Source organism: Engystomops pustulosus, chromosome 4, assembly GCF_040894005.1.
Source record: "Engystomops pustulosus chromosome 4, aEngPut4.maternal, whole genome shotgun sequence".
Classification (NCBI taxonomy): Eukaryota; Metazoa; Chordata; class Amphibia; order Anura; family Leptodactylidae; genus Engystomops; species Engystomops pustulosus.
Window position 1 is genome coordinate 179,273,574 of NC_092414.1, and position 27,959 is coordinate 179,301,532.

Here is a 27,959-nt window from a genome sequence, read left to right on the forward strand (position 1 = left end):
GGCGGCTTCTAATGTGCACTCCCCCTATTACAAAGCAGGTTATAAGAGGAAAAATGACTGGAGCTCCCATTTAAGATCACCAATGATATAATAATCCCCCCATGACTGCCTTTAGGGCCATTTCATGCACCAGCTGGCATTGCCCATAGAGCCTCCTGACATCCTCACTGATGTGGCCAAGCTTGGACTATGCAAAATACGTCAGGACCGTAAGCTCAGTGCACTTTATTTTTTAACCACTGTAAAGATTAACTTGCATAATAATGAGCCACGGTCTGATAAAAATAATATATGTTTAAGTGTGAGGTGTTGTGTATGTGCATTGTGGTTTGGATTTGTTCCTTAAGGGGAATCAGTCGCCTGGACGGGCACCTTTTACATTACATTAGGATTTTTTTTATGACGATAGGTCAGAGAACAAATCTGTTCGGTGACACGTTGCAGTTAAAACTGCATTGCAATCAGTTTTGAGGTGGTTTTAGGTGCAGTTTTGTCAATTTCACAGGTGAAAGACATGAACTGAATGGGTGAATTTGATTTTGAAGGAGAAACCTGTCCCACAAATGTCATTCACCTGTTGATTTGTTGTCTTTCACTTGTTAAAATAAGTAATACCACCTAAAACCACCTGTGATGCAGTTTTAACTGCAATGTGTGACCGCACCCTTTACGCATGCATTTTCAAACGCATCAGAACAGCTGAGAAGACTGCTACTTGTGAACGCTAAGGGTGAAGACACACATGGCGTTTTTAGGCCGTTTTTGGGCTGTTTTTAGTTAGTGCATTTTCAGATCGTTGAAAAACGCGTGCGTTTTTGACAGGTTTGACCAATTATCTTAATCCAAACTGGTCAAAAACGCATGTGTTTTCAAAAAACGCATGCATTTTTTAACGCATGCGTTTTTAACGATCTGAAAATGCACTAACTAAAAACGGCCCAAAAACGGGCTAAAAACGCCATGCGTGTCTTCACCCTAAGGGGTTGTCAACTTTAAGCAACCATAGATTGTGTAATGAACAGTTCTTCAATTTTTCAATATACTTTCATCGGTTTTCTACATCTCTGCTTGCTGTCCTTCTATAAGAAGTTTTATTGTTTACTTGCAGTGGATAGAAATCTGTCACACAGGTGCACGTTATATACCTGGTCATGTGATGTCACACAGGTGCACACTTCCTTATGTCCCTCGTCATGTGATGTCACACACGTGCACGGTCCATTATGTCTCTGGTAACAAGCTGTGCACCTGTAAGACATCACATGACCAGGGATATAACTGCCTGTGCACCTGTGTAACATTACATGAGCATGGATGGATTTTTATCCACAGCAAGTAATCAATGAAGCAGAGATCTAGAAAACTGAGGGATGCAGAAAATATATTGATATTATTTATATAATGAAAAAGTTATACAATTATCAGTGATTTACAGAAAGTGGACAAGTGGTACCAAGCAGCTACGGGGTCGGTGGTGCTGGAGATATTAAAATCGTGCGTCCTACAGTTGCTATAATTAAAAGGTGCCTGTCCTGGTAACGTGGTTCCCTTTAAGTAAACCGTAAATAGAGGAATGGTGAGCAACCAGCACGTAACTTTCTCCAGAAAAGCCCTCAAGTGACTTAGGAACTAAAGCCACATAGATGAGAGGAGCCATCACCTGTGTAACATTCCATTCTACCATCTCCTCCTCCTCCTCACGCATAGCTGGTATCTATGCCTCCCCCCATCCTGTGCCCACACTGGACAGGCGGCTGCCATCTGACAGCCAGGCAGTAGAGTCATATTCATGGTCTGCGGAAACCCTTCTATGCAGTTTCATTCTAGAACCCGATCTAGAAACATCTGATATTATTCTGGTGCTGAGTTGCTTTGTGACTGTAAAAAGCTGCCATCCAGGGCACGTGCCGTGGCTATCTTTTTGGCATAGCGGTCATCATGTGTTTTCCTCATACTTGCCCGTTTCCTGTTCTGCGCACATATAATGCGGTCGAGCATGAGTCATTAGGACCGCATGATGGATTTGCCAGGGGGAAACATACCGCAACTGTGAATCTTTAGGCTTCATAGACAAAAATAAAATGACGTCCTTGTGCCAATACCTAGTCACGTTCTCCACAGCGCCCCCTATGTGCTATGGAGGAGTGACTTGCATAACCGTCCTGATGGTGGACAGTATTTTTTAAATAAATAAAAAAATTATTCTGAACTTCTTGGACTTGATGTGTTTTTTTTTTTTTGTATTAACATTAGGTTCCTCGGCTTATACTTGAATATATAGAATATGTTTTTCCACATATATCCAAATGGAGTCATGGACAAGCCATTTAAATTCCCTTTCAACAGCGTTAGGAGATGAGCGTTTCCACAGCGCTGGTTGACTTTCAAAATGATTTAAAACACGGTTTATTAACTTAAAATATGTTGTAATAAAAAACAAAGATAATTTTTCTGAACTACGGGTTTTGCGCTGGGACTGAGCGCTTCATCTGGTTCATACTGTGACGAAACAACACGATGCTATGTAAAAAGTCTGTTCACTGGTATCAGAGAGGTCACAAACACATTATTACAAACCGGCTAAGCAGGAAAAGCACTAGTAAATTTGTGCAAAGTGAAAATGTAAAGTATTATTTTAATATTATAATTTACTTAAAACATGGTCAGATTTTAATAAACAGTTTGGCTCCACGGAACTCCATGAAACTACATCTATGAAAGCTGGCTATGGCCAGAAAGGATGTCAGTGGAACTACAGCTAAGGAAGAAGATTTTGACCAAAAAGGTAAAGACGTGAGAGAATGCGCTATGGTCAAATTGGCAGGGAAGATGAGGACCTGTTGTATGCATATTAAGGGATATATTTGATATTGAAAGGTAAGATATCTGATATTGACTTTACCATCTGACAAGTTAAAGAATGGTTTCGTTAACTTTATTTAGACCACTCAGTGACAGCGTATTCAGTTTGTAGATCCAGTAGACTTTGCGTCTACAAAGCATCTGAAAGCTATTCGCCATTGGATCTGGTATATGGTCTATAGGCATAATGAAAATAGGAAATGTCATTTTAGGATGCCGTAACGCACAGCGTTTTGATACTCAGTGTAAGTGAAACTTTTTCTTTATGTTTTCCCTGTGTTTATTCAAACAGCTTTTCAGCGACTGAACGGTTCTTCCTACAAATACAGGCAGTCCCCGGGTTACGTACAAGATAGGTTCTGCAGGTTTGTTCTTAAGTTGAGTTTGTATGTAAGTCGGAACTGTATATTTTATAACTGTAACCCCAATCAAAAATGTTTTGGTCTCTGTAACAATTGGATTTTAAAAATGTTGGATTGTCATCAGAACCAGGATTAACAATAAAGCTTCATTACAGACACCTGTGATAACTGTTACAGCTGTTTATTGTAGCCTAGGACTAAAGTACAGCAAGTTAGCAAAATCCAGACGTCCGTTTATAACTAGGGGTCATCTGTAAGTCGGGTGTTCTTAAGTAGGGGACCGCCTGTATATAAATATATTACATATTTAGTTTAGCAAGACCTCTTATTTTTTTCACAGTTAATTCTTCTTTTGGGTTGTTAGACATGAAAGATGGCCCCGGTTTAATAGATCTACAGCATAAGCATTTTTTTTTTTTTTTGCCACATTTTTTTAAATATTCATTCTCTTTATTGTTTGTGGTTGATTTGTGTTGTCTCAATATACTAGGAGCTAGAAAATTATTTATACTGGGAGGTTTTCTGTAGGTGATCTTTGGATGTTTCGGCAGATAGTTATTTAGGTATGTATCAGTATGCGCCAATGTTTTTGCATAATATTTTTTATTTCTTTAAATTCTGTATTGTAACGGGTGATGAAATTTGTTTTGTATAGATTAGGTTTATCGTTTATTTGTTCTATCTGGCTTAGTGGTAAGCTCGTTTGAGTAGGTATTTCGGATAGCCTTTTTCAGTAAAACGTTCCTTCAATAGTTTTGTTTCTTTAATCGAAAGAATCAGTGCTAGTACAATTTTTTCCTTATTCTTTGATATTTTAAGTAAAGGACATTGTCGATCCATTTTTTGTAGTGGGAGCTTGTATATTCTAGATAGTTGTTAGAATCAACTTTTTTTTAAATGAGTTTTAGTTTCAAAAGCATCCTCCTCATGATAAGTCGCTGAATCTAAAAAAAACAATATCTGTGTGACTGCTTTCAAGGGTAAAAGAAATTCCCAAGTTATCGTTACTTTCTACAAATATCTTAATAACGATATCTTCTTTTGGTTCCGTTCAATAACAGGAACAGATCATCTATACATAGCGCCTGTATAGTGAGATACAGGCGGTCCCCTACTTAAGAACACTCGACTTACATACAACCCCTAGTTACAAACGGACCTCTGGATATTGGTAATTTATTGTACTTTAGTCCTAGGCTACAATGCTCAGCTGTAACAGTTATCACAGGTGTCTGTAATGAAGCTTTATTGTTAATATTGATTCTTATGACAACCCAACATTTTTAAATCCAATTGTCACAGAGACCAAAAAAGTTCTGGCTGGGATTACAATAATAAAATATACAGTTCTGACTTACATACAAATTCAACTTAAGAACAAACCTACAGACCCTGTCTTGTATGTAACCCGGGGAATGCCTGTATTATGAAAAAAAAGGGTTATCTGTGCTTTCTATGTAGATATCTTTAAAAGCCCCCCATGAGTAGATTAGCATATGAGGGGGCTAAACGTGTTCTTGCTAACGAGAGTTGATTTTTTTTTTTTTCACTTTTTGTAATTTCTCTTCTGCAAGTTAGAGCTGCACTTATAATTCCGCCATGTGCCGAGCGCCCAAACTCCAAAAATTACCTGATGGTTCAGGATCTGCACGATTCACAAAGCTCTCCGCAGTATTGGGAATCAAATACAGAGAACAGGAAATCACTGAAAATATATGGTTTATTACAGATCAAAACATATACAAAAAGACAAGGACAACTTAAAAATGTCCCCGGTGTGTCCCCTGCAACCAACTCTGCTGGAAATTCCATTGCTACAATCCATCACAATGAAAAAAAAAAATGAATCCATTTGCATGTTCAGGTTTTGTACAGTTTTTTTGTTCGTTCAATAAAAAAAATGAAGCAATTTCACAAATCTTTATGAATCTAATACAGATTTGTGTGGTCCAAAAGTACCATATGCTGGAGCTCTGCGCGCTGGTGTATGATAAAGATGCCCCTTCCACAATTTCATTTGACTCAACTCGAAAACAAAACAAAAAAAAATTCCTAAAATTTGCAGAAGTCATTGTGGCTAGTATTTCCACCTCATAATAAATAGATTAGAAACCAGAGGTATATAGTTAGTCTTCCCATTTCTTCCACACGTGCAGCTTTCCAGCATTACTTCCTACAAGCAGCATGTCCCTGGTGGGATGGAAGGCAATGCTCAGCATCCGACTACTTACATAATCACTGGATAACGAATGAACCACTTGTCCGTCCTGGTGGATGATGTCTATCCTGCTATTGGCTCCAACACTTTGAGCAAAGCAGTTTTCTTGCTTCGGGTCCCATACAAGTGGTATATGGAAATTTGCTACATTGCTGAAAAAGAAAAGCAGATTGCTGAGGCGACACAGATCCCGGACCCGGAAACTCAGGTAAAACCAGATCTGGAGGGATTGTCCTGGCTACAGCTTTTAGTATCCAGTTGTTGTCCACATTGGTTTTCATATAAAGGGGGGGAGATTTATCAGAAGGGTCTGAGGTAAAATTTTCCTAGTTTCTCATAACAACCAATCAGAGCTCAGCTTTCATTTTCCCACAGCAGTTTATAAAATTAAAGATGAGCTCTGATTGGTTTCCATGATCAGCTAGAACCATTTTACCTCAGACCCTTCTGATAAATCTCCCCCAATGTGTCTATAATTAGTATGAGAGACGTGTGCCACACTACAGCTATACATCCCTGACTGAACATTGCAGAGAGTAGGACTAGCATCCTAGTCATCTATAGTAATGAGTGAGGCCTACAAGACTACCATCCTGTATAGAAATTATGATTACATAACAAGACTGTGCCCCTGGAGGGATCCCCAGCACCACGGGCAACAGCCATCCTGGGGGTCTGGGGTCCTGCATAAAGTTTTTTCCAGGAAGGATCAAGCATGTGCTAATTTTAAAGGGAATTAGTTATCAGATTTGACCATAATAAACTGCAGACAGTTCTAAGTCTCTGCCCTGCAGAGCTGTGTAACTTTTGCGTGTTTAGTAAGTAGCTACAGGACTATGAGAAATTAACTTTAAATGGAGGTTTGCAGCTCTGGATGGGCCTTTCAGCCTGAAGAGCTTTCTGCTCTTTGCAATTAACTGTTCCACAACCGCTCCTCTGTGACTGAGTGCTGTAAGTATCCAAACAAAATCCTGATACAGCTCCTACTCATAGCAGAAAGCTCTTCAGGCTGATAGACCCACCCAGAGCCCTTGCTAGCGCTGGATTATAATGTCACTTTTCACAGTCCTGCTGCTACCAACTACATACTCAAAAGATATGATTCCACAGATCTCAAGAGCTGCTACCCAACACTCCTCGCAGCTATGTATGGTCAAAACTGCTGATAAATTCCCTTTAAAGCTAAGACCCTGATTTCAGATTCTCCTGTGTTGTTTTTCCCAAAGGGGAAGTGATCAGTAGGACTTCAGTGGACTCTAAAATACTCTCTGTATTTTCCCCACCTAAAGAGAGCAGAACTGGATTAAATATTAGGAAAGGAGAACAAGTCTAAAGCAGAGCAAAAATTCCTTCACCGTCCTCTTACATTACCTGAATCGTCGGAGCGACTTGAGCTCATTCTGCTCAAAGTTTGTCATTTCATACACCCTGATAGAGAAACAAAACCAACACTTCAGCATCACATATATAAAAACACTCCAGCAAGTAAAAGAACGGTGGAAAAGAACAAGAAGTGACTGCAGCCACTGTACCGTCATCACCGCTATGCCTACAATGGGGTTTCTTAACACCAATGGTAATAGGACTATGTGACTTAAAGGGATAGTCTTGTCTGGGCATTCACATTTCATTAAATCCATCGGCCATATATAGATATATTTCTTCAATTGCATGTTATAAAGAAACCTACCTCTGTGAAGAAAAATTCTCACAAATGTATCCATGTTATCAATCAGAAATGAGAGGTCTGGTCGTATCCAAGGACAGCTAAGACATGCGCTATTGAGTCCTGCCTGAGCACCTTGATTCAGCATTCATTACCACAGGACAGCTGTAGGACAACTACAGTAACAACTAGTAACTCCTAGACATTTTATATACAGAAACAATTTATTTCTTTGTGAAATCCCTCCAGCAGCAGTGGTCGTCTCCAAGGACAACAATCTAGTTTCTAAGGGACGATGTGACTTAATTTATGAGAAAATGTCTTCACACAAGTATATATAATTTTTGTAACATAATATCCAATTGATGTATGTATATAAGGCAGGTGAATGAAATTAAATGTTAATGCCAGATGATAATACTCCTTTAAACCTATAAAATTCATTGGGTGACAGACTTTGGTACAGCAGCTGGACACTGAAGTCAGGAGTATTAGCTCCTCTGCTATACCCCTCCAGCATACTGGGAGCTAAACAGATTGTACATAAGCAGTCATAACACTGCAAAGCATAAAACACACAACTCAGAGCGAGAATCAATGTTCCTTCTTACCGCAAATGTCTATCATTAGAGCAGGTAGCCACACACTTTCCTGTGCCGGGGGAGAAGTAAGCAGACCTGATATATCTTCCTTTTGTCCCCTTTAATCTCATTACTGGTAGGGTCTTCTCCGTGCTAAACTTACGGACATCATAGATTAGTGCAGCGCTGTAAAAAAAAAAAAATATATATATATATATATACACACAACCCGTATATAAGAACAAGGTGAAAAACATTAATGAGAAAGAAAAAAAACACTTTCCTATTGGTTGGGCGGCAGGGTCTTTGCATATGTGAAACCTTGTGCATTCTCTGGTCGCTCCCTATTGGCTGCAGATACTTTTCCAGACTAAAAGACGCACTTTTTAGCAGGAAAAAGCCTTACTAAGAACAGCCTGGGTCTTATAGTCCAAAGGTCAGGTGGATACATCACTTCCAGACCCTCCTGACCAATGGAGAGATGGAGAAATGAATGGAGGTAGCCGAGCTGTGCGGGCGAATGAAAGGAGGTAGCCGAGCTGTGCGGGCGAATGAATGGGTGTAGCCGAGCTGTGCGGGCGAATGAATGGGTGTAGCCGAGCTGTGCGGGCGAATGAATGAATGGGTGTAGCCGAGCTGTGCGGGCGAATGAATGGGTGTAGCCGAGCTGTGCGGGCGAATGAATGGGTTTAGCCGAGCTGTGCGGGCGAATGAATGGTTGTAGCGAACTGTGCGGGCGAATGAATGGGTGTAGCCGAGCTGTGCGGGCGAATGAATGGGTGTAGCCGAGCTGTGCGGACGAATGAATGGGTGTAGCCTAGCTGTGCGGGCGAATGAATGGGTTTAGCCGAGCTGTGCGGGCGAATGAATGGGTGTAGCCGAACTGTGCGGGCGAATGAATGGGTGTAGCCGAGCTGTGCGGGCGAATGAATGGGTGTAGCCGAGCTGTGCGGGCGAATGAATGGGTGTAGCCGAGCTGTGCGGGCGAATGAATGGGTGTAGCCGAGCTGTGCGGGCGAATGAATGGGTGTAGCCGAGCTGTGCGGGCGAATGAATGGGTGTAGCCGAGCTGTGCGGGCGAATGAATGGGTGTAGCCGAGCTGTGCGGGGGGCGAATGAATGGGTTTAGCCGAGCTGTGCGGGGGGCGAATGAATGGGTTTAGCCGAGCTGTGCGGGGGGCGAATGAATGGGTGTAGCCGAGCTGTGCGGGCGAATGAATGGGTTTAGCCGAGCTGTGCGGGCGAATGAATGGGTGTAGCCGAGCTGTGCGGGCGAATGAATGGAGGTAGTCGAGCTGTGCGGGCGAATGAATGGAGGTAGCCGAGCTGTGCGGGCGAATGAATGGAGGCAGCCGAGATGTGCGGGCGAATGAATGGAGGTAGCCGAGCTGTGCGGGCAAAAGAATGAAGGTAGCCGCGCTGTGTGGGCGAATGAATGGAGGTAGCCGAGCTGTGTGGGCGAATGAATGAATGGGTGTAGCCGAGCTGTGCGGGCGAATGAATGGGTGTAGCTGAGCTGTGCGGACGAATGAATGGATGTAGCTGAACTGTGCGGGTGAATGAATGGGTGTAGCTGAGCAAAAAATCTGGTACCCAGGTTTGGTGCGGGAAGTTGGTAAGTAACAACTTACTCAAGGGACATGGATTCACTTTTGCTTGGCATAAATTGCAAAAAAAGTAAAAAAAATACCCGCAAGAATTACATTTTTCCTTTCACCAACAGTGTAAAAATAAAAATAAAAGACAATCAATGATTCCAATATTATATATACATATATATACGGTATGTATAATTACAAGGACCAAAAAATTAAAAAAGTTATGGTCATTAGAAAGTAGCAACACAAAAAAACCCCAAATTTTTACATATTTGGTGTTACCATAATTATGCCACCGTGTAGAACAAATGTAAAATGTTATTTAAAGGGAACCTGTCACCAGTAATGTGACTTATAGCTGGTGGCAGGTTCCAATAGTCTATGCTATGCTGATGTTATAATGCCTTTGTCAGCAATGTGAAGCACTTCAGTAGTTTACTATAGTTTATTTTTTATTACCTGGATCCCTGCCAGCAGCGTGTGGTCAGTCTCCTCTCCTCCGCACTCGTGCAGCTCCCTCCCCCTCTCCACTTTCTGCCATGTGCATTGAGCAGGCAGGGGAGGGAGGGGGACAGTGTGCAGGACAGGAAGAATGCATGAGGAGATACAGGCACACATATGCTGCGGCTGCATCTTAAAAAACAAAGATGGAATCAAAAGGTTTTTTTTTTGTCCCTCCTTGCTCAGTGATTGCTATGGTGCAATTAAAAAAAAAAAACGCAACTGGTCTTGCAAAAAAAACAACTCCCAATAAAACTGAGGGCAAAGTAAATAAAAATTTATGGATTTCGGAAAAAGACAATTAAAAACAAGGTAAAGAAATGCTCAGTTTTTAACCCCTGCAAAACTTTCTTTTCCCTTTTTTTGTGTTTCCTTTTTTCACTCTGCTCCTTCCACAAGCCTTATCCTTTTAATTTTTTTTGTTTACACACACACACACACACTACATGAGGGTTTGTTATCTGCAAGATAAATTGTAATTTCCATTGACCCCACTTAATATTCTGTGCCGTGTACTTGGAAAATAATTCAATATGGTGGTTAATGGTCAAAAGAAAAAAAAATGATTTTTTTTTTCACGGCTTTCAATGTGCGGTTGAGCTGACACCTCCCCCTTCTTCTTTTAATTAGTGCTTAATCAATTACTGAGAAACCAAATTTATTTACTGTAGTTATGTCTTAATACCTTTAAAAAACATACCGTATATACTCGTGTATAAGCCGAGTTTTTCAGCACAAAAAATGTGCTGAAAAACGTCCCCTTGGCTTATACACGAGTCTATTACCCCCAAAAAATTACCCACTTAAAAAAATAAAATTAAATACTCACCCTCCGATGTTGGCGCGACTTACCGATGTCCCCGATGTCAGCGCGTCCCGTCTTCTTTCTTCTCCGCGGCTCCTCTTCTTTCTTCTTTCTTCTATCATCGATGCGGCCATGTTTTCTTCTAGCATGCGCATACTATGACGTCAGCAGCGGCCGCGTCATAGTATGCGCCTGCTAGAAGAAGAGATGGGCGCGAGAAGAGTGAAGAGGAGCCGCGGAGAAGAAAGAAGACGGGACGCGCTGACATCAGGGACATCGGTAAGCCGCGCCGACATCGGGGAGCCGCGCTGACATCGGAGGGTGAGTATTTAAGTTTATTTTTTTAAGGGCCGTGGGGACAGGCTGTATACTACTAGGGGCAGGCTGTATACTACTAGGGACAGGCTGTATACTACTAGGGGCAGGCTGTATACTACTAGGGGCAGGCTGTATACTACTAGGGACAGGCTGTATACTACTAGGGGCAGGCTGTATACTACTAGGGGCAGGCTGTATACTACTAGGGACAGGCTGTATACTACTAGGGACAGGCTGTATACTACTAGGGACAGGCTGTATACTACTAGGGGCTGCTGTATACCACTAGGGGCTGCTGTATACTACTAGGGACAGGCTGTATACTACTAGGGGCAGGCTGTATACTACTAGGGGCAGGCTGTATACTACTGGGGACAGGCTGTATACTACTAGAGGCTGCTGTATACTACTAGGGGCAGGCTGTATACTACTAGGGGCAGGCTGTATACTACTAGGGACAGGCTGTATACTACTAGGGGCAGGCTGTATACTACTAGGGGCAGGCTGTATACTACTAGGGACAGGCTGTATACTACTAGGGGCAGGCTGTATACTACTAGGGGCAGGCTGTATACTACTAGGGACAGGCTGTATACTACTAGGGACAGGCTGTATACTACTAGGGACAGGCTGTATACTACTAGGGGCTGCTGTATACCACTAGGGGCTGCTGTATACTACTAGGGACAGGCTGTATACTACTAGGGGCAGGCTGTATACTACTAGGGGCAGGCTGTATACTACTGGGGACAGGCTGTATACTACTAGAGGCTGCTGTATACTACTAGGGACAGGCTGTATACTACAGGGGGGCTGCTGTATACTACAGGGGGGCTGCTGTATACTACTAGGGGCTTGCTGTATACTACTAGGGACAGGCTGTATACTACTAGGGACAGGCTGTATACTACTAGGGGCAGGCTGTATACTACTAGAGGCTGCTGTATACTACATGGGGGCTGCTGTATACTACTAGGGGCTGCTGTATACTACTAGGGGCTTGCTGTATACTACTAGGGGCTTGCTGTATACTACATGGGGGCTGCTGTATACTACTAGGGGCTTGCTGTATACTACATGGGGGCTGCTGTATACTACTAGGGGCTTGCTGTATACTACTGGGGGCTGCTGTATACTACTGGGTGCTGCTGTATACTACTAGGGGCTGCTGTATTCTTCTGGGGGCTGGCAGGCTGTATACTACTGGGGGGGTTTGACCAATGCATTTCCCACCCTCGGCTTATACTCGAGTCAGTAGTTTTTCCCAGTTTTTGGTGGTAAAATTAGGGGTCTCGGCTTATACTCGGGTCGGCTTATACTCGAGTATATACGGTAAATGTAAAAAAACTTGCATCACCGTAACCATTACATACTTCAGTCTTGGGAGATGCGTTTTTGGGATGGGATGACTTATTAATTAATAGGATTTTAATTACATTAAACCTGAAATTTTAATTTTTTACATAATTTTTAAAACATTTTTTTTCAGGGCCCCTATATACCACTATACCCTATATACAACTGTATAGCAGTATTTTGTGAATATACTTCTTCTGTATTACAGTCTGCTTCTTGCAGAATGACGTTTTTGGGAGCCCAGCTGTCATGGCACCCAAACAGAACCCTCCAATGATGTCATGGGGGGAATTGGCATCCAAGTCAAAAGATACACGAATGAAGAAAAGACAAAACTCACCCCCTTCCTCCCACTACACAGAAATGTCTCTGGAGAGGATGCACACTAACACAATGGGGATAATGCGCAGCTAGACGAGCTCGAGCGTCACACCTAGTTGTCCGTGTCCTGCGATCCACCACCGAGAGCTGTGAAGTATTGTGACAAACTAGCAGGACAGAGCCGTCAGCTGACAGGAAGTCAAAGGAAGAGGGTTCAGTGTCCTCCTCCCGGTACACCTGAGAGATACACACAGCGTTTTACTAAGTAACATTCACCACCAGGAAAACATTGCAGAACTTATTTTTACTTAAAATAACAAATGCAGGTCACATTTATTAAAACACGTCAGTAAATAAACTTCCTACAATACACATGAAAACAAGCACATACTCCATGGGGGAGATTCATAAGAAGTGTCTGAGGTAAAACTGTTATAGTGTTCCATGTCAACCAATCAGAGCTCAGCTTTCATCTTCCCACAGCGCTTTCATTTTATAAAGCTGAGCTCTGATTGGTTTCTATGGGCAACTCGAACACTTTTACCTTCTGATAAATCTCCCTTCAAGGGATTGTATCAAATTTCAAGTTATCCACATGGTAGGGGAAAACGTAGCGGATACAACTGCTCAAACCTTCACAGATTATAAGAACAGATGTCCCAGCAATCCGGAGAACAGGGATCTCAATTGTAGTAATGGGTGAAAACATTAAAATGCATGAGAATGACGTAAATTGCTGAGCACAGTGCTCGGATATCACTTCTATACTATTGAGTGGATTGACCTGCTGCCCCACCCATTAGTGTAAACGGGGCCCATGTTCTCTGGCTTCCTGGGGGCTCTGACTTGTGAAAATGGAAGAATTTCGATGTGTTTTTACACTTAATAATCAGCTTCAGAACTGCTTAGATATGCAGGAGAAATGGAGTGCTGTATAAAATACATTAAAATATACAAGTTTTGAAAACGGGCTGGAATAAGGCGCAATATCTGGTTAACCCCTTTAAGGTCTTAAAGGGGTTGTCCAAAGTAATAAATAAAAAAGCCATAAAATTTTGCAGTGGTTTACAAACCATACAAATCAAGTATATATCCTGTAGATAGGGAACAACTAGCTGATCAGTGAGGGTCTGACTGCTAGGACGCCTACCAGACAGGACTCTGCTCTTCGTAGGACAAAGATCCTGTTTTTACTACCGCGTGTAGCAGCAGGACGAGCATGTGTCCTGCCGCGCCATTCATAGTTTGTATAACTCCGGCTGCTCCCACAGATTGCACAGAGCGGTAGGGGGATACTCCCCCCACACTCCACCCATTAGTGAGAACAGGATCCTCTTTCTTTGGAGACTCGAGGGTCCCATTCTCCCAGAAATCAGACCCTCACTGATCAGCTAGTTATCCTCTATGCGGTGTTACACAGACAACATGGATCCGTTTGATAGATACCTCAGAGAAGACAGAGTGAGAGAAGTCTCCACATTGTATCGTCCCTTCTGCACCAAGTGACAGCAGATGATTAGCATTGGATGGTGAGAAGGCAATAGAACAGATTCTCATTGAATGCACTGGAAATGCATAGACTCCCGCAGACCCTTTTTCCTTTAAAAAAAAAAAAGAAGAGTAATGAGAATATTTTTCCATTTGCAACCATACCATATAAAACAGGACAGAAACTTTCCCCAAGAACATCTAGTGTGTGTGTGTGTGTGTGTGTGTGTGTGTGTGTGTGTGTGTGTGTGTGTGTGTGTGTGTGTGTGTGTGTGTGTGTGTGTGTGTGTGTGTGTGTGTGTGTATTTATGTAATGTCAAATCACTTAAAGGGGTTGGCCACTTTACCTCTTGTCTTCTGTAATGTGTGCGTTAGTAGGGGGGGAGGGGAGGAGGACAGTAGGTAATTTACCAGTATAAATTGATTAAAAGTTCTGCTCCTGTCTTTTACCTCATCAGTCAGACATTCCTGTCCATAAGATGTCTGCAGATGGAGGGTCATGTGATCTTATCTGTCCATGAACAATCACCCTGCCAGGACCTTATGATAGTATTCATGAATATATGAATATTAAGTGTTACCCTAAAACAGAACTGGATGTGCCTGGAACGGAGAACACATTTTTGGGCTATATCTATCTATCTATCTGTCTATATATATATATATATGTATATATATTTTTTTATATATATATATTTACACTTTAATTCAGATCAAGAGGTGATCAAGCATCAAAATCCATTTTCTCATAAGTCCAAGCAGGGGGAGGGTTAGACAATCTAACAGCCTGTGAAGCTAAAGCATAGAGGAGCTCTTCTAACAACCCCAGACCCTTCTAGACTCCTTAGCATAATTTTAAAAGCTGATTTTAGAAGAAGGAGGCAGTGGGTAACAAATATAAGAAGATTACCTTCTATCCCCCCTGTATGGGCTCAAACTGCTGGCTGTAAATCTACAATGCGTGTTCTGGAACCAGTTGACGAGAACCTGTCAACAGGAACATGACTTTTAGCTGGTGACAGGTTCTAATGGCCTATGCTATGCCGATTTAAAAATAAAATGCCTTTGTCAGCATTCTGTATGATTTCAGTACTTTATAATAGTTTATTTCATATTACCTAGCTGGCAAGTCCAAGAGGGAAGATAGCTGCAACCTGTAGCGTAGTGTCCAATCACCAAGAGTCAACTCCCTGCAGTGAGCCGATGGCTTACTTAGCCCCGCCTCCAATTGGGTAACTACATGCCTTTAACCCAATAAAAATTGGATTAAAAGTGGTGTAGTGAGGGGTGAACCACTGGACCTATAAAATTATACATTTTATAGGAAGTCTCTGGGGAGCCACATGAGCTGACTCTTTTTAGTGAGCTGAGCCAGCTCATTAAGAAGAGCCGGACATCACTAGCAGCCTGTCTGTACTGGTCTCAGTGTTCTCCAAAGTCATGCAACTTCCTCACCCCTCCCCACTTCCTGTCATGTGCATTTTGCAGGCAGGAGAAGGTGGGGGATGGTATGTAGTAGAGGAAGAACACGTGAGGACTGCCCCCTCCACCAGGAGTCACCACACAATGCTGGCAGGGAGCCAGGTTATGTGAATCAAACTATTATAAACTACTGAAATTATTCAAAATAAGGTATTATTCAAAATAAACTCAGTATAGCATAGGCTATTGGAACCGGACACCAGATAAAAATGACATTCCTGGTGACAGGTTCCCTTTAAGAACAAAATACACATATAATTTGTGTCTGTAATGTGAATATCAATAGTGGAAACTGAAAATTGACAGACACTATTCCTCTTACTGGGGTTTACTACTATAATCACACAAAAGGAGTGCCAACATTAAAAATTAAAAAAGGTAATGATACTTGCCACATCCCACAACCCAATATGACCAAGTTTGCCTCCAGCTGCCACAATGGTTTGTGTATTTGATGGATGAAATGCTACAGATAGAGCGCCAGGAACTACATGGGTAAAAGCCCTTTCCTCCATTGTCAAGGATTTCAGGCGGTTTTTATAGCTGAAATATAAAAAGCTGAAGTTATAAGACATCAATCCACGAGGCCCGTCAGTAACTTGGAGCCGTCTGTAAGTAAGGCATAGGGGGAACGGCTGTATATATAGAAAGTAATATCCCATTGCAGGGCCGATGTTAGGGGGCCGTAAACTGGGCATTTGCCAAGAGCCCCCTGCATGTGGACTTTTGAACCTCAGAACTTCAATACAATTAAGACTTATGATACAGTTGGGATCTATAGGTCACTGCTTAAATTATCATCTTGGCCCTCTTGCGACATAAACGTAGGTTTTGGTTGTAGTTTGGGCACTCTGTGTCTAAAAGGTTTGCCATCACTGTCCTATAACATTCTCCTACAGCACCATATTCCTACTACTGTGTGTAGCTACAAAGTGTTATTAATGTGCAGGGATAAAGGAACTTCTTACTGACTGTGACTGCTCATAAAATAGTTTAATTTTGGGCCGCACTTTGTCTAAAACCAGCCCTGTCCCCTTCCCAATAAAAATCTAACTCTTCTGCTTTCCCTTATAAAGTACATGATCACAGCGCCGTCTGCATTTAGGTGTCTAATGTACAATATAACAAAGAATTCTATGCAAAGGACAAACTATTCCCACCTTGTCAGATCTGTACATGTCAAACTTGTAGGTTTAGGAAACTAAAATAAAGAGGAAAGAGATAAAAGTCATGATTGGGGTAAATTACACAGAGGAGCCATATTGGAAATCATATTATTATATATGTACCGTGTCCTTGCTGATGCTTCTCCACGTCTTCTGAAAAGATTCCCAAGAATGATCATCCGCAGAATTTGTAGGAATCATCTTGATAGGACCTGGAGGAATCTGTGCCTGTAAATAACACAGACATTGCACATCAGGAAGATTGGGAGGTTTTCATAAGGAGAAATGATCCAAAGCTCATTTGTTAGATTTGTTTCTGGATAAATGATGGTTGGCACATCACATCACACCTCACACTACACTGCGGAGGAGTAACCCCTGTTCTTCTATGTAATGTCTATGGCAAATAAATGAGCGCTAAAGGTAGGTCAGGTAATGCCGCAATCTGCAAGACCGACTACTATATCCAATTAATAACTAAGGAACCTGAGTGTCCAGCACAGCTTCTGCAGTTCTGCGAGGGGCTTCTTTACTTGGTACCGTGGTGTAAGGCTGGATTCACACGACTGGTGCCCGCCGTACCGTAGCACGGCGGGCACACGGGAGCGCGCGGGGAGAGGAGGAGGGGGAGAGCCCTGCTCACCCCCGCCCCTCTCCATAGGGATACACGGCGCAAGGCGCTGTATTACGCGTAAAGATAGGACAGGTCCATGCGCCCATTGCTGTCTATGGGTGACGTATATCGGCCGTATATACGTCCCCCATACTGTAGTGTGAATGTAGCCCAAGACAAAGTCTCTGCTCCAGCCATCCAGCTCTCCACACGGGGTGAGGTATTTTTCAGTTTTCTGTGTTTTTATTATACCAGCAAAGATTAATAACCCTTTACCAAAATATTGTAAAACATGTACAGGTTCATTCTATCGCCCTTCCCAGGTTCAGCTACAGATGCCGAGGGTGCATGTACTTCTGCAAACTATCAGCTGTGTCTCCCTGCAGCTCATGCTCCATTCTGCCTCCAGCTGACAGATTCCAAAGTCACACAGCTTTATCTTCTGTCCTGCTAAAAGGGAATATTTTAACACCATTGGATTGTGCTTTTAGGTTCCACAGAACTGGAGATATCCAAAGTTAGATGTTTATATACAACATCACATTTCTGACGGCAGGTGTAACAGAGAACATCTCCATAGCACCCAGGAACAATTCTCTTTAAAATGACACCAGAACTGTATTTCTAGGTGCCATGATTCAGAATATATAGATATATAAAGAGAGCCTTTTTCATATTGTCTATACATGTGCAGTCATGGTGGGCTAATGGCATATCCAAATGATACGCTGAAATTAAGTAATAGAACCAGCTCCCATTTCTTACAACCTATCAATAGAAGGGACATCACATGTTAAGAGAGGAAGCAGATCGCTAGATATATGTGTTTATGGACTTTTCAAAAATAGCTGGGAAGTCTGACCCGGTCATTTTCCGATGCATAAACCTTAAAGGGGATGTCTGGTTCCATCCATTTTTTTGCACTATAGGCTCAGGGTGATCTTACAGTAAAGTAGCAATACTTACCTCGGTTGGTACCTCCAGTCCAGTGCAGCACCACCCATCATTGTCCACCTCTTGGTATACAGAGGCTCAGTGTGCACCTACTATAAAATCTGCAAGTAGCCTGGATGCATATGCAGTAAGTGAGCGGTGCTGACCAACAGAGGCCAGCAGTGATGGGACACAGGTAATACTAGTACAATGACCACCTGGAGCCCATAGTAAGTTTGACCCGACTATACCACGTGTGCACATAGTAATGTGAGGATCTTTACTTACTCTTATTATTACTGGATTAGCAGCTGCTGTTGTAACTTTCACAATTGGAGGTGAAGGCACGACGATCCCCTGCAGCCTCATGGACCGGCGCCTAGTCATGTCACTTGGTGGCTTCACTCTTGTAAAACGTTGGGGGGGAAAAATGTTTTAAATGTCTTGTCAAAGAAGCTAAGAATTATCTGTCACCAGCCAATTAAAATAAATTTTGTATTCCCGCTACAGAATTCTGAAGGATTATGAATATGTCACCTGTTTTTGCTGAGGATCCTTGTGTAAAATTCAACCATTGCAAAGAACAAGGTCAATTTTTGATCCTAAAAAGTTGTTCACTTTTAGAAAGTAAATGATATCGTTTGTGTAGTGAGAAGTTATAGGTTGTATATTGGAAAATTTCTCATTTTTTTCCACATCTCTGCTTGCTGTCCTGCTATAGTAAGCTTCATTGTTTACTTCTTAAATCTCTCCATGGTCATGGACATAAAGGTGCACAAGTAGTTATTATCAATGGTCAAATTTCTGCCCACTGGAAATAAACATAGAAGCTTTCTACCGTAGGGCAGCAAGCAGAGATGTAGAAAACTCAGAGGAATTGATACAGAAAGTATATGGGAGAATTGTATAACTCTTCTTTATACACATAATATGAATTATCTGCTGAAAGTGGACATCCCCTTTAAAGGGTTATCCCCAATTCAATTTAGGAATTTCAAAGTAATCTGCATAACAATCTTTACACTTGTATTTGTGGGTGTTGTGCTCCTCCTACCAGTCATCACAGATAAGTCATGTTTCCCTTTATTTCAATGAGGTTATTCACATGTCCGTTTTGTTTTTTCGGCAAGGAAAAGCATGTGCTATTTCCTTAATTGCAGGCCATAGGCTTCCATAGAAGTCAATGGGTCCATAAAAGAAAAAAAAAACTGAAACAAGATGACATGTGAAAGTTACCGTATTTTTTGGACTATAAGACGCAGTTTTTAGCAAGAAAAAAATCTTGCTAAACGTGGCTGCGTATTATAGAGGAAAGGTCAGGAGGATCCAGCGCTGCCAGACCCTCCTGACCGCTGAAACAGAGATCAGGTGATGCCCTGATCTCCCAGAGAGGAGAGCCTCTGCACTGCTCTCCCCTCTCCCAGGTGTCCTACAGGACAAGTGTTGTGTGCTTGTGTGTAACTGTATGGATGCTGCAGAGCTGTGTGTGCTGTGCTTTAGTGCGACCAACAGGGATATTTTAATTGGTGTAAAATATATTTTTCCTTTTTTTGGAAGCCTAAATCTGGGATGTGTCCTATAGTAAGTAGCGTCTTATATGTCCAAAAAATACAGTATTTTTTTTTCTTCATATGATGCTGGGGAACCAGGTATGCCTCCTTATTTCTACAACCCTTCTTTTTTTTTTTTTTGCCAAAATGGATGTTGATACAACACGGACTGCAACCAGATGCATTTTTTTTCTAGAGGAGGTGCAACATACAGGTCTGTGTGAATAAGTCCTAAAGTGTGTAATGTTTGGGTGGTGGTGGGTTTCTCTTTTAATGTCTACATCTATCCTTCTCAATTACAGTAACTGCTTATTACCAGAATCCCGCTAAGAAATTCTGTCAGAGTACAAAATTACTTGGGCACATATAGTTACCCTCCTACCCATCCCCAAAGTTTTGGACTTTACCTTTTGCCTAACGGCCTACTTTTATGTGGGCGAGAAAGACTTGATGCAATCTGTAAAACATTATGACATATCAATAGAACATGTTAAGACTATATCATCCCCTTAGTGTAGGAGCATGTGATCTACAGCTCTATCATGCGGTTACAATTAGGGTTTGTTTTCTGTGGCTGTGTCACACACTGACAGCCTGAGACACAGAGCAAGGAATATATATGTGTCTATTACATACAGTGGTGTGAAGTAAGGGCTTATAAGCTGGGGGGCAGCAACACAGCCAAATTCTCAGTCGTATTTTGCTTGTGACATTTTGTATAGTTCCCAAAAAGCCCCATTTCTTGTCTTTGCAGGGTCAGATCACATCTGGTAACTAATCCACCATGTAATGGTGTTGTAGAATGCTCACCATTCCGGTATGGAGACAAAGCTTCCTTATTCTCAATCACAAGAGATCTCGGTCACTACAGTTTTATGTATATCTCTTTACACACCACCAAACATTTAGAACAAACAATAGCAATACTATATATTTCAAAAAAAAGAAGAAGAAGAAGAAACCACAACATACATCAAGTAACTTCAGGGACTTTAGAAACTTTTCATTCTTTTTTATATTCCTTCGCCTTTCAAGCTCATATTCAGAAAACAATTCAAGATCCTGAAAAAGGCAAAAAAGAAATTTCACAGCTTGTTTTTTTTTTTTACTTGTAGTCCTCTTCTGGAATTTAGTTTAAAGGCTTTTTCCATACACATAGCTGTGTCACTGGCGGATGGAGGGGTCTACCCCTTGTGTACCTTCTCATCAAACTGGTCACTGTCAGAGTCATCGGAGGGGTCCTCTTGTGGACTTGCAGGTTGTAAATGATCCCCGAGATGCTCAGAACTCTCTTTGTTCATGACTTGCTTTTCTGATCGATTTCTGGGTTCTACATTTAAGCGAATAAGACGAACTATGGGTTGCTTCCAGCAGGCCGACAGTGTGTCCCTTTCCAGTTGGTCTTTGTGCTTACCACTCTTCAGTGTAGACTCTGATTCTTGTACCGGAGACAGATGTGTTCTGTCAGGAGTCTGGCTGCAGCTTGCTACCTGTTCATATAATAATATGGTTAGAAGTAACTTTCAATCAGTATTATTTTTATACTTTAAAAGGAGTTCACCCTAGGTTGAAGAATATGGGCCCCCTCCCAAAAAAAAAACAGCTCCACTCCTGACCATGGTTTGTGCCAGTATTACAACTCTGCTCCATTCCCCTCCTAAGCTGAATTGCAATACCAGCTGAGACCATGGTCAGGTGTGATGCTGTTTTTGGAAGAAAGCAGTCATGTTTTTTCAAACTCTGGACAAAGCTTGTCTACTACCTCCCAACTAAACCACAAATATAATCTGCATCTACCACATTACAGAAAATACAATTTCGTATTAGCTTCATGTAAATTAATTTCCCTGTTCATAGGCCAAGGTTGTGAGTGTTGGTGTACAGGCTCTCTTCTATACTTACCGGCTGGTACGATCTTGTCCATGTCACGCAGAGAAGGCCCCTTTCACACAAATGTATTAAAATGGTCATGTACTATACCGTACAGCACAGCATTCAGTACAATTAGCCATTGCGGCCTTTCATTTAAATGGCCATATTGCACTAATATATACACACACACACACACATAGCGCATGCCCTATTTTCTCCTGTACAAACCATAGAAACCTCCAGGAACATTTAAAATATGCGTTGAATACAGCTGTGTGCCATACACTGTCATATATCCAAGCTGTATCCAGAGATATTGGGGTTGAGCAAGCTAGTGACATTTGCCAACCCACAGTGACATTTGGTCTCCCTGGCACAGGGGGGGAACTGCCTGTATATCCATCTCTTTATTACAAAATCACCTTTTTTATTACACGTAAAAATCTAAAAAGTTGATTAAACCATTTTATTGTGTAAAAATAGCCAAATATAAAAATATCGTTATGGGCTTTCATACAATCGTGGTCAAGATGTGAATCACAGAGGTTGGTTGGTTGGCGGGTGTATTTCATGGATGAACTACAGTACAGAGGACAGGAGAATTATAGTGATACATGATACAAAGAGTCCCTGCTTCCCCACAGAATAGCAGTGCAGGAATGAAATCATGATTCATAGTTATATACCTGATGCGTAGTTTGATCACTGTCGGGTTTACTCATTCGCTCTTCTTCTTGGAGCTGGGCATTTTTACAGCGGAATAACTTAACCACTGGCTGCTTCCCCCTACACATGGCTTTATGGGATGTGTCTGAATTGTTCACACATGGGTCTTCCCGCTGGTCTTTCTTCTGAAGCTCCTTCATCATAAAAGTATAATTTCAAGAGAAGAAGGTCAAAAGGGAACAAAGTGGATAACTGCTAGGCAATAAATACATTGGATATGGAAAAGTCAATTTACAATCCTGATATCTACAAGGTAATTTGGGACTAGAAACATGCTCTGTGCATTTGCAGAACTTTCCAGACTGAACCTTGAATCACTGAATTAAACAGAAATGCCGAATTCAGTTCAGCCATTCTGGTCAATCCCACAAGTGCACGGAGCAAGTTTCTAGGAATAAACTTTCTTGTGGACAACAGACTTTAATCAAATGCCAAAAATGAGAGTAAAGTGTACAAAGTAATGAATGTGATGTATATTTTCCGTATGGAATGACAAGTAGATTATCCACATGAAACACGTGTTCGTTTTGTTGCAGGTTTAGTAATTCATACCACATAAAGTTACACTAAAAACATCTGCAACATTTACACCTTCTCTGGACGTGTAACAAAAATCTGTAGCCAATATGGAAAGTGTTCAATTACCCCTCACAAACTCAAGTTACAGATCTCATGTGGCCAAAAGAGTAAAATCCTATTATATATAAATTTATCTTTACAAAAACGATTACATGTTTGATATTTCTGTAAACTGACTGACAAAAATAAATAACGTACATAGGTTATTGTTATTAGCCTTCAGGTTACAGCAACAGAATTGTATATAGTGCAAGACCCATACCTGATCTGAATCTTCAACACTATTGGGTTTCCTCATTTGCTTGTCTTGAAGCGGTGTATTTTTCAAGCGGGATAACTTAACCACCGGCTGCTTACTCCTACAGAGCGCTGTATGGGATGTGGGTGAATTTCTCGTATGTGGACCTTCCTGCTGGTCTGTCATCTGAAGCTCCTTTATGAAAAGAGGGTCAAAAGGTAAGCATTTTTTATCAAAATACAGGCAGTCCCCTACTTAAGAACACCCAACTTACAGACGACCCATAGTTACAAACAGACTTCTGGATTTTGGTCATTTACTCTATTTTAGCCCCAGGCTACAATGATCAGCTGTAACAGTTATCACAGGTGTATTGTTAATCTTGGTTCTTATGACAATCCAACATTTTTGAAATCCAATTGTCACAGAGGCCAAAAAGATTTCTGGCTGGGGTTACAATTATAAAATATACAGTTCCAACTTACATACAAACTCAACTTAAAACAAACCTACAGAACCTATCCTCTACGTAGCCCGGGGACTGACTACCTGTAATACTTGTAAAAATAAAGAATAGAATTTTGCTCAAGGTTACCAGTAGAGCAGATCCCATCACATGTAGAACACCTTCCCGTAAACTATGGTGACAGACAGTGTCATGTTATCTCTCTTGCACTGCTGCTCACAATTCCTGTAGTGTCATTCAAATATAAAAGCCTTATGAAGCCCCCATTTTGTCCCACACACAGAATCACCTAATACCTGGTGGAGATGATGTTGCTCTCTGTCCGAGTCACTCATGGATCCTCGTTCCCAAGTTTCAGGCTGAGTATCCAAGCGGTACAGTTTGACTACAGGAATCTTTAAACATTCCTTTGTCGGTGATGTGCAGCTTGTGGACTCTATAGTCACCTGCTGCTGGCGCTTTTTACTTGTGATGTTCAGCTCAGAAAGTTCATTTTGTGCAAGAGGAGGTGCAGAGAAGTCACCATCTGTTTTAGGTCCCTGTTTAGTGAGTGAAATCAGAATAAGAATCTTTATGACACAGGCAAACACAGGCTGCACTTGGCCCTTCCCCCAGGGACTCGCCACACATTGCTGGTAGGGAACGAGGTAATGTGAATTATATGGTTATATATTTTTTTTTCTTTTACACAAAAATGGACCCACTGTCTCAGCAGGGGGTTCTCTATATATTTCTACAAAACTACCAGGCTGAATATCCCATATCCAGACAAACAATATATACAATAACACTTTGGAGATATCACTTGCATAGTGGCTCCAACCCTGTTGCTTAGATGTGGTTTGATACTTCTATCCACACTATAGGCTTACATAGTCTAAAGCCCCATAATTTACATCAAGGATAGCTGACAATAACTTCAGATACACTTTTACTGTGTTTTTAACACACATCTCCCTGGGCACTAAGCAGTTTCTTCTATTTTTTACGAACAATCTCTTAAAATTGAAAAATAAAAGTGACGTTTTATTGTATATATTGTTCTGTCCGGATATGGGATATTCAGCCTGCCAATGGCAGTTTTGTAGAATTATATGGTTATAAAGTACATAATTGAATCAGAATGCTGACAAAAGCATTTTTAAAATCAACATAGCATAGGCCATTGGAACCAGTCGCCAGATAAAGATGACTTTCCTGGTGACAGGTTCCCTTCTGATCTATAATTAGAACAAAGAAATAAGATGAGCATTGTGTCCGCTTAGAACACAGTTTGAACATCGAAACGGCTGCAGGCGGCCCCAATATTTAGGATAGAGCTCATCAGGGTCCAAACCCACAGCAGTGACCCAATGTTCAGCCACCATTGTTTGACCCAGACCACAATTTAACAGCAAGTATTCTCATTTTAGCCAATTATGGATAAGGGAAGAATAACCCTTTCTATAGCCTCCTTAGATATCTTGAGGTAAGAATGTTTATAATACAAGGAGTAAACCAAAATCTGCCAATTATATAAATTTGTGAATGAGCCCTAAGGCCCCATTTACACTGATATTGTGGGGATTTATACCCGGCGGCGAATATACGTCCCCATAGATGACTATATAGCACCTAGTGGCGGTACGGTGCCACACAAATGGGTGGCATCGCATTGTGCATGGAGAAAAGATAGAGCAGTGCTCACTCCTCCTCTGTGTGCTCTCATAGTAAATAGCCTTAGGGTACATTCACACAAACTTGTGCTTGCCCGACCAAAGGAGGGATGAGCAGTGCTCCCCTCTCCATAGCTATGCGCAGTGCCGGTGCCGTAACACCGTGAAATAGAGGACATATCCTACATACGCGGTCATGGTGCAGTAAGACAAAGTGTGCTGACTGCACAGGGACCAGGCACCATAGGCATCAATGAGGACTGATATCTGGCCGCGAATGGTGGGAAGAACCCTTACTATGAGAATATTGACAGTTCTGCAAAAAAAAAAAACTGCTCCAACCTGTTTCTTCTGATGAGAGTGTTCTCCTATCCCAGGATTCTTTTCTTTCGGTTTTTTACTCTGATGGACAAGTTCCAACTGAAAGTCATTGAGCAGAACAATCGGAGCTTTCATGAGACAGTCTGACACTAGGGACGAGCGCTTCTTCTTGGCCGTGGCCTCTTCCTGTTTGTGATACTGCTCTAAGGGTTGCTTCCTGCGATGAGACATTATCTTATCAGGCCCGGGATGATGTACTGAAGAAATATGAAGGATGAGGAGGTTCTGTCACCTTCAGATCCTGGGAAACAAAAACACTGTATTAGTTACGAAAATGTCTTTTAATAATCAACTGTATGGATGTCTTTAAGATGCCAATACAATTACAATAGCCCTGGCTAGGAAGACAAGTGAAATATGGGGCGAATAGAGGTCTTGTGCCAAACCTTCCCATTGCAACCAATAAGAGCTCAGCTTTCATTTTCCCACAGCTGTTTTTAAAATGAAAGCTGAGCTCTGATTGGTTTCTCTGGGCAACTTGAACAGTTTTACCTCAGACAGTTCTGAAAATTTTCCCTATTAAATGTATGTTGACAAGTAGGTGTCACCGTTCCCCTTGTGCTACCGACATGGGTAAGGACCGCCCATCCCCTAATGGTAACGCCCATTTGTTTAATTATCCTATATTTTCAGGGGAAATAACAGAGGTTTTACATGCTCCATTGAGAAGTCCAGTCTGTCACTGTATATACAGCACTGTACAGCGAGCTCTGTATATAACACTACACGGGACACTTACCCGAAAAAGAGCCGAACACCTCACGCACACAGCAAAGGAGTGAACCCCGACAAGCAGCGGACTCCCGCCCAGGTAATGACGTCATTTCCCCAGAGCGGAAGTGACGTTCGCCAGTAAGAAGCCAGAGGCTGCTTTACCAGTACGAGGGCGGGGCTTAGTCACAGAGTCGTAGTTAAAGTTTATATACATTACTACATGTCATTTCATCGCAGCGGTGTTTGTTGTGCGATTTTTCACGCTATTATTTTTCACATTCAACACAAATGTATGATCCTCTTTCCTGCCTCTGATAGCTTGTCCTTCTAAAACCTCATAGTCGGGACGGTTTTGGAGCGGTCAGAACGCTCAATTTTGTCCTCAACTTTAGCCCTTGAAAAACTCGGAAAAATAAATAAATGATTCAAAATCATTTTTGATAATGTATGTGGAGTTGGAATAGCACATTGTTTATAGACTGAGCCAACACATTTTGCTTTATTTTATTAAAAAATTTGTAGCCGTCTCCCTGGCATTTACTGAGTGAAGGGTGATGCACAGTATGGCGCAGCTTCTCACTAAAGTCACTAAACTAATGTTGGGTAATGGGCAAATAGGTTTTCCAGGATGGGATATAGAAAGTTCACGCTTCTTTTTGCTTTAGTGCAGTGATGGGGAACCTTTTAGTGGCCGAGTGCCCAAAAAGCAACCCAAAACCCCCCTTATTTATCGCGAGGTGCCAACCAAAAATTAAAGCAGTAACTTATTGTTCCCTGTTCTTCAACAACTTTGAATCATATTGGCCTCCTGAGGACAGCAACACAGTATAAATATGGAAAATTTACATTATTTTAACTACTTTCCAGTGGCCCTCTGTACACAGAGAATCATGGGGCCAGCAGGAGGTCCTCCAAAGGTAATTCAGCCCTGTCTACTCATTCTCCCTCTTCCCACAGTCCCAAGTAGCGATGGAGGTATCAAAATATGACTGAAAGCAGCATCTTTTAAGTTGCTTGGAACTGCAGGAAGAATCTATGAGTCCTGTCTGGTGTGCTGGCCGAGGTGCCAACAGAAAGGGCTCTGAGTGCCGCCTCTGGCACCCGTGCCATAGGTTCGCCATCACTGCTTTAGTGTATGTCAGCCCCTCAACACCAGGCCTAATGACATGATGCAGGATTAGAGCTAAACCAGTAGATCTATTCCAGAAGCACTGTTTCATGTCTTCATGTAAAGTGTAGAGAAGAACTCTTATTTCCTGACCCAAGTCAAAAGCCTCTTAGCTAAACCAGTTCCCTACACTACTGAGGAGATGTAAAATTATTGAAACTTACAGTTGGGAATCAGTTTGTGAAACAGGATCTGTTCTTCATTTAGTTAACAGCTTATTTTTCGTGTAAAAAGACTTTTAAAGGAAACCTACCATTTGATGTGATGCATTATGAAGCAAACATACCTTGAGACTGCTGTAGCTACACTGATGCAGGATCATATCTTGGCTAACCCCTGA

The 27,959-nt window shown here is 41.8% G+C and overlaps 1 protein-coding gene across 4 annotated transcripts; it reads right to left on the reverse strand.

Annotated features, from left to right (window-relative positions):
• Positions 1–4,926: 4,926 nt before the first annotated feature.
• On the reverse strand, positions 4,927–27,951 carry WDR76 (WD repeat domain 76). 4 transcript variants are annotated; one of them, XM_072148783.1, is made up of 18 exons: positions 26,477–26,616; positions 25,699–25,978; positions 23,998–24,240; positions 23,260–23,430; positions 22,379–22,552; positions 21,235–21,310; positions 21,020–21,150; positions 20,793–20,882; positions 20,228–20,277; positions 18,559–18,676; positions 16,848–16,952; positions 16,719–16,759; positions 15,951–16,101; positions 14,035–14,187; positions 12,608–12,825; positions 7,720–7,875; positions 6,814–6,870; positions 4,927–5,594 (listed from the first exon to the last, which is right to left on the reverse strand). In XM_072148783.1, exons 2-18 carry the CDS (start codon positions 25,906–25,908, stop codon positions 5,351–5,353), a joined length of 2,388 nt encoding a protein of 795 aa, XP_072004884.1. In that variant the 5' UTR covers positions 25,909–25,978; positions 26,477–26,616; the 3' UTR covers positions 4,927–5,350. The 4 variants fall into 4 exon arrangements, with proteins under 4 accessions (XP_072004884.1, XP_072004883.1, XP_072004885.1 ...); XM_072148782.1 differs by lacking the exon at positions 26,477–26,616 and adding an exon at positions 27,906–27,951 and having other exon boundaries at positions 21,020–21,310; XM_072148784.1 differs by having other exon boundaries at positions 12,701–12,825; positions 21,020–21,310.
• Positions 27,952–27,959: the final 8 nt, after the last annotated feature.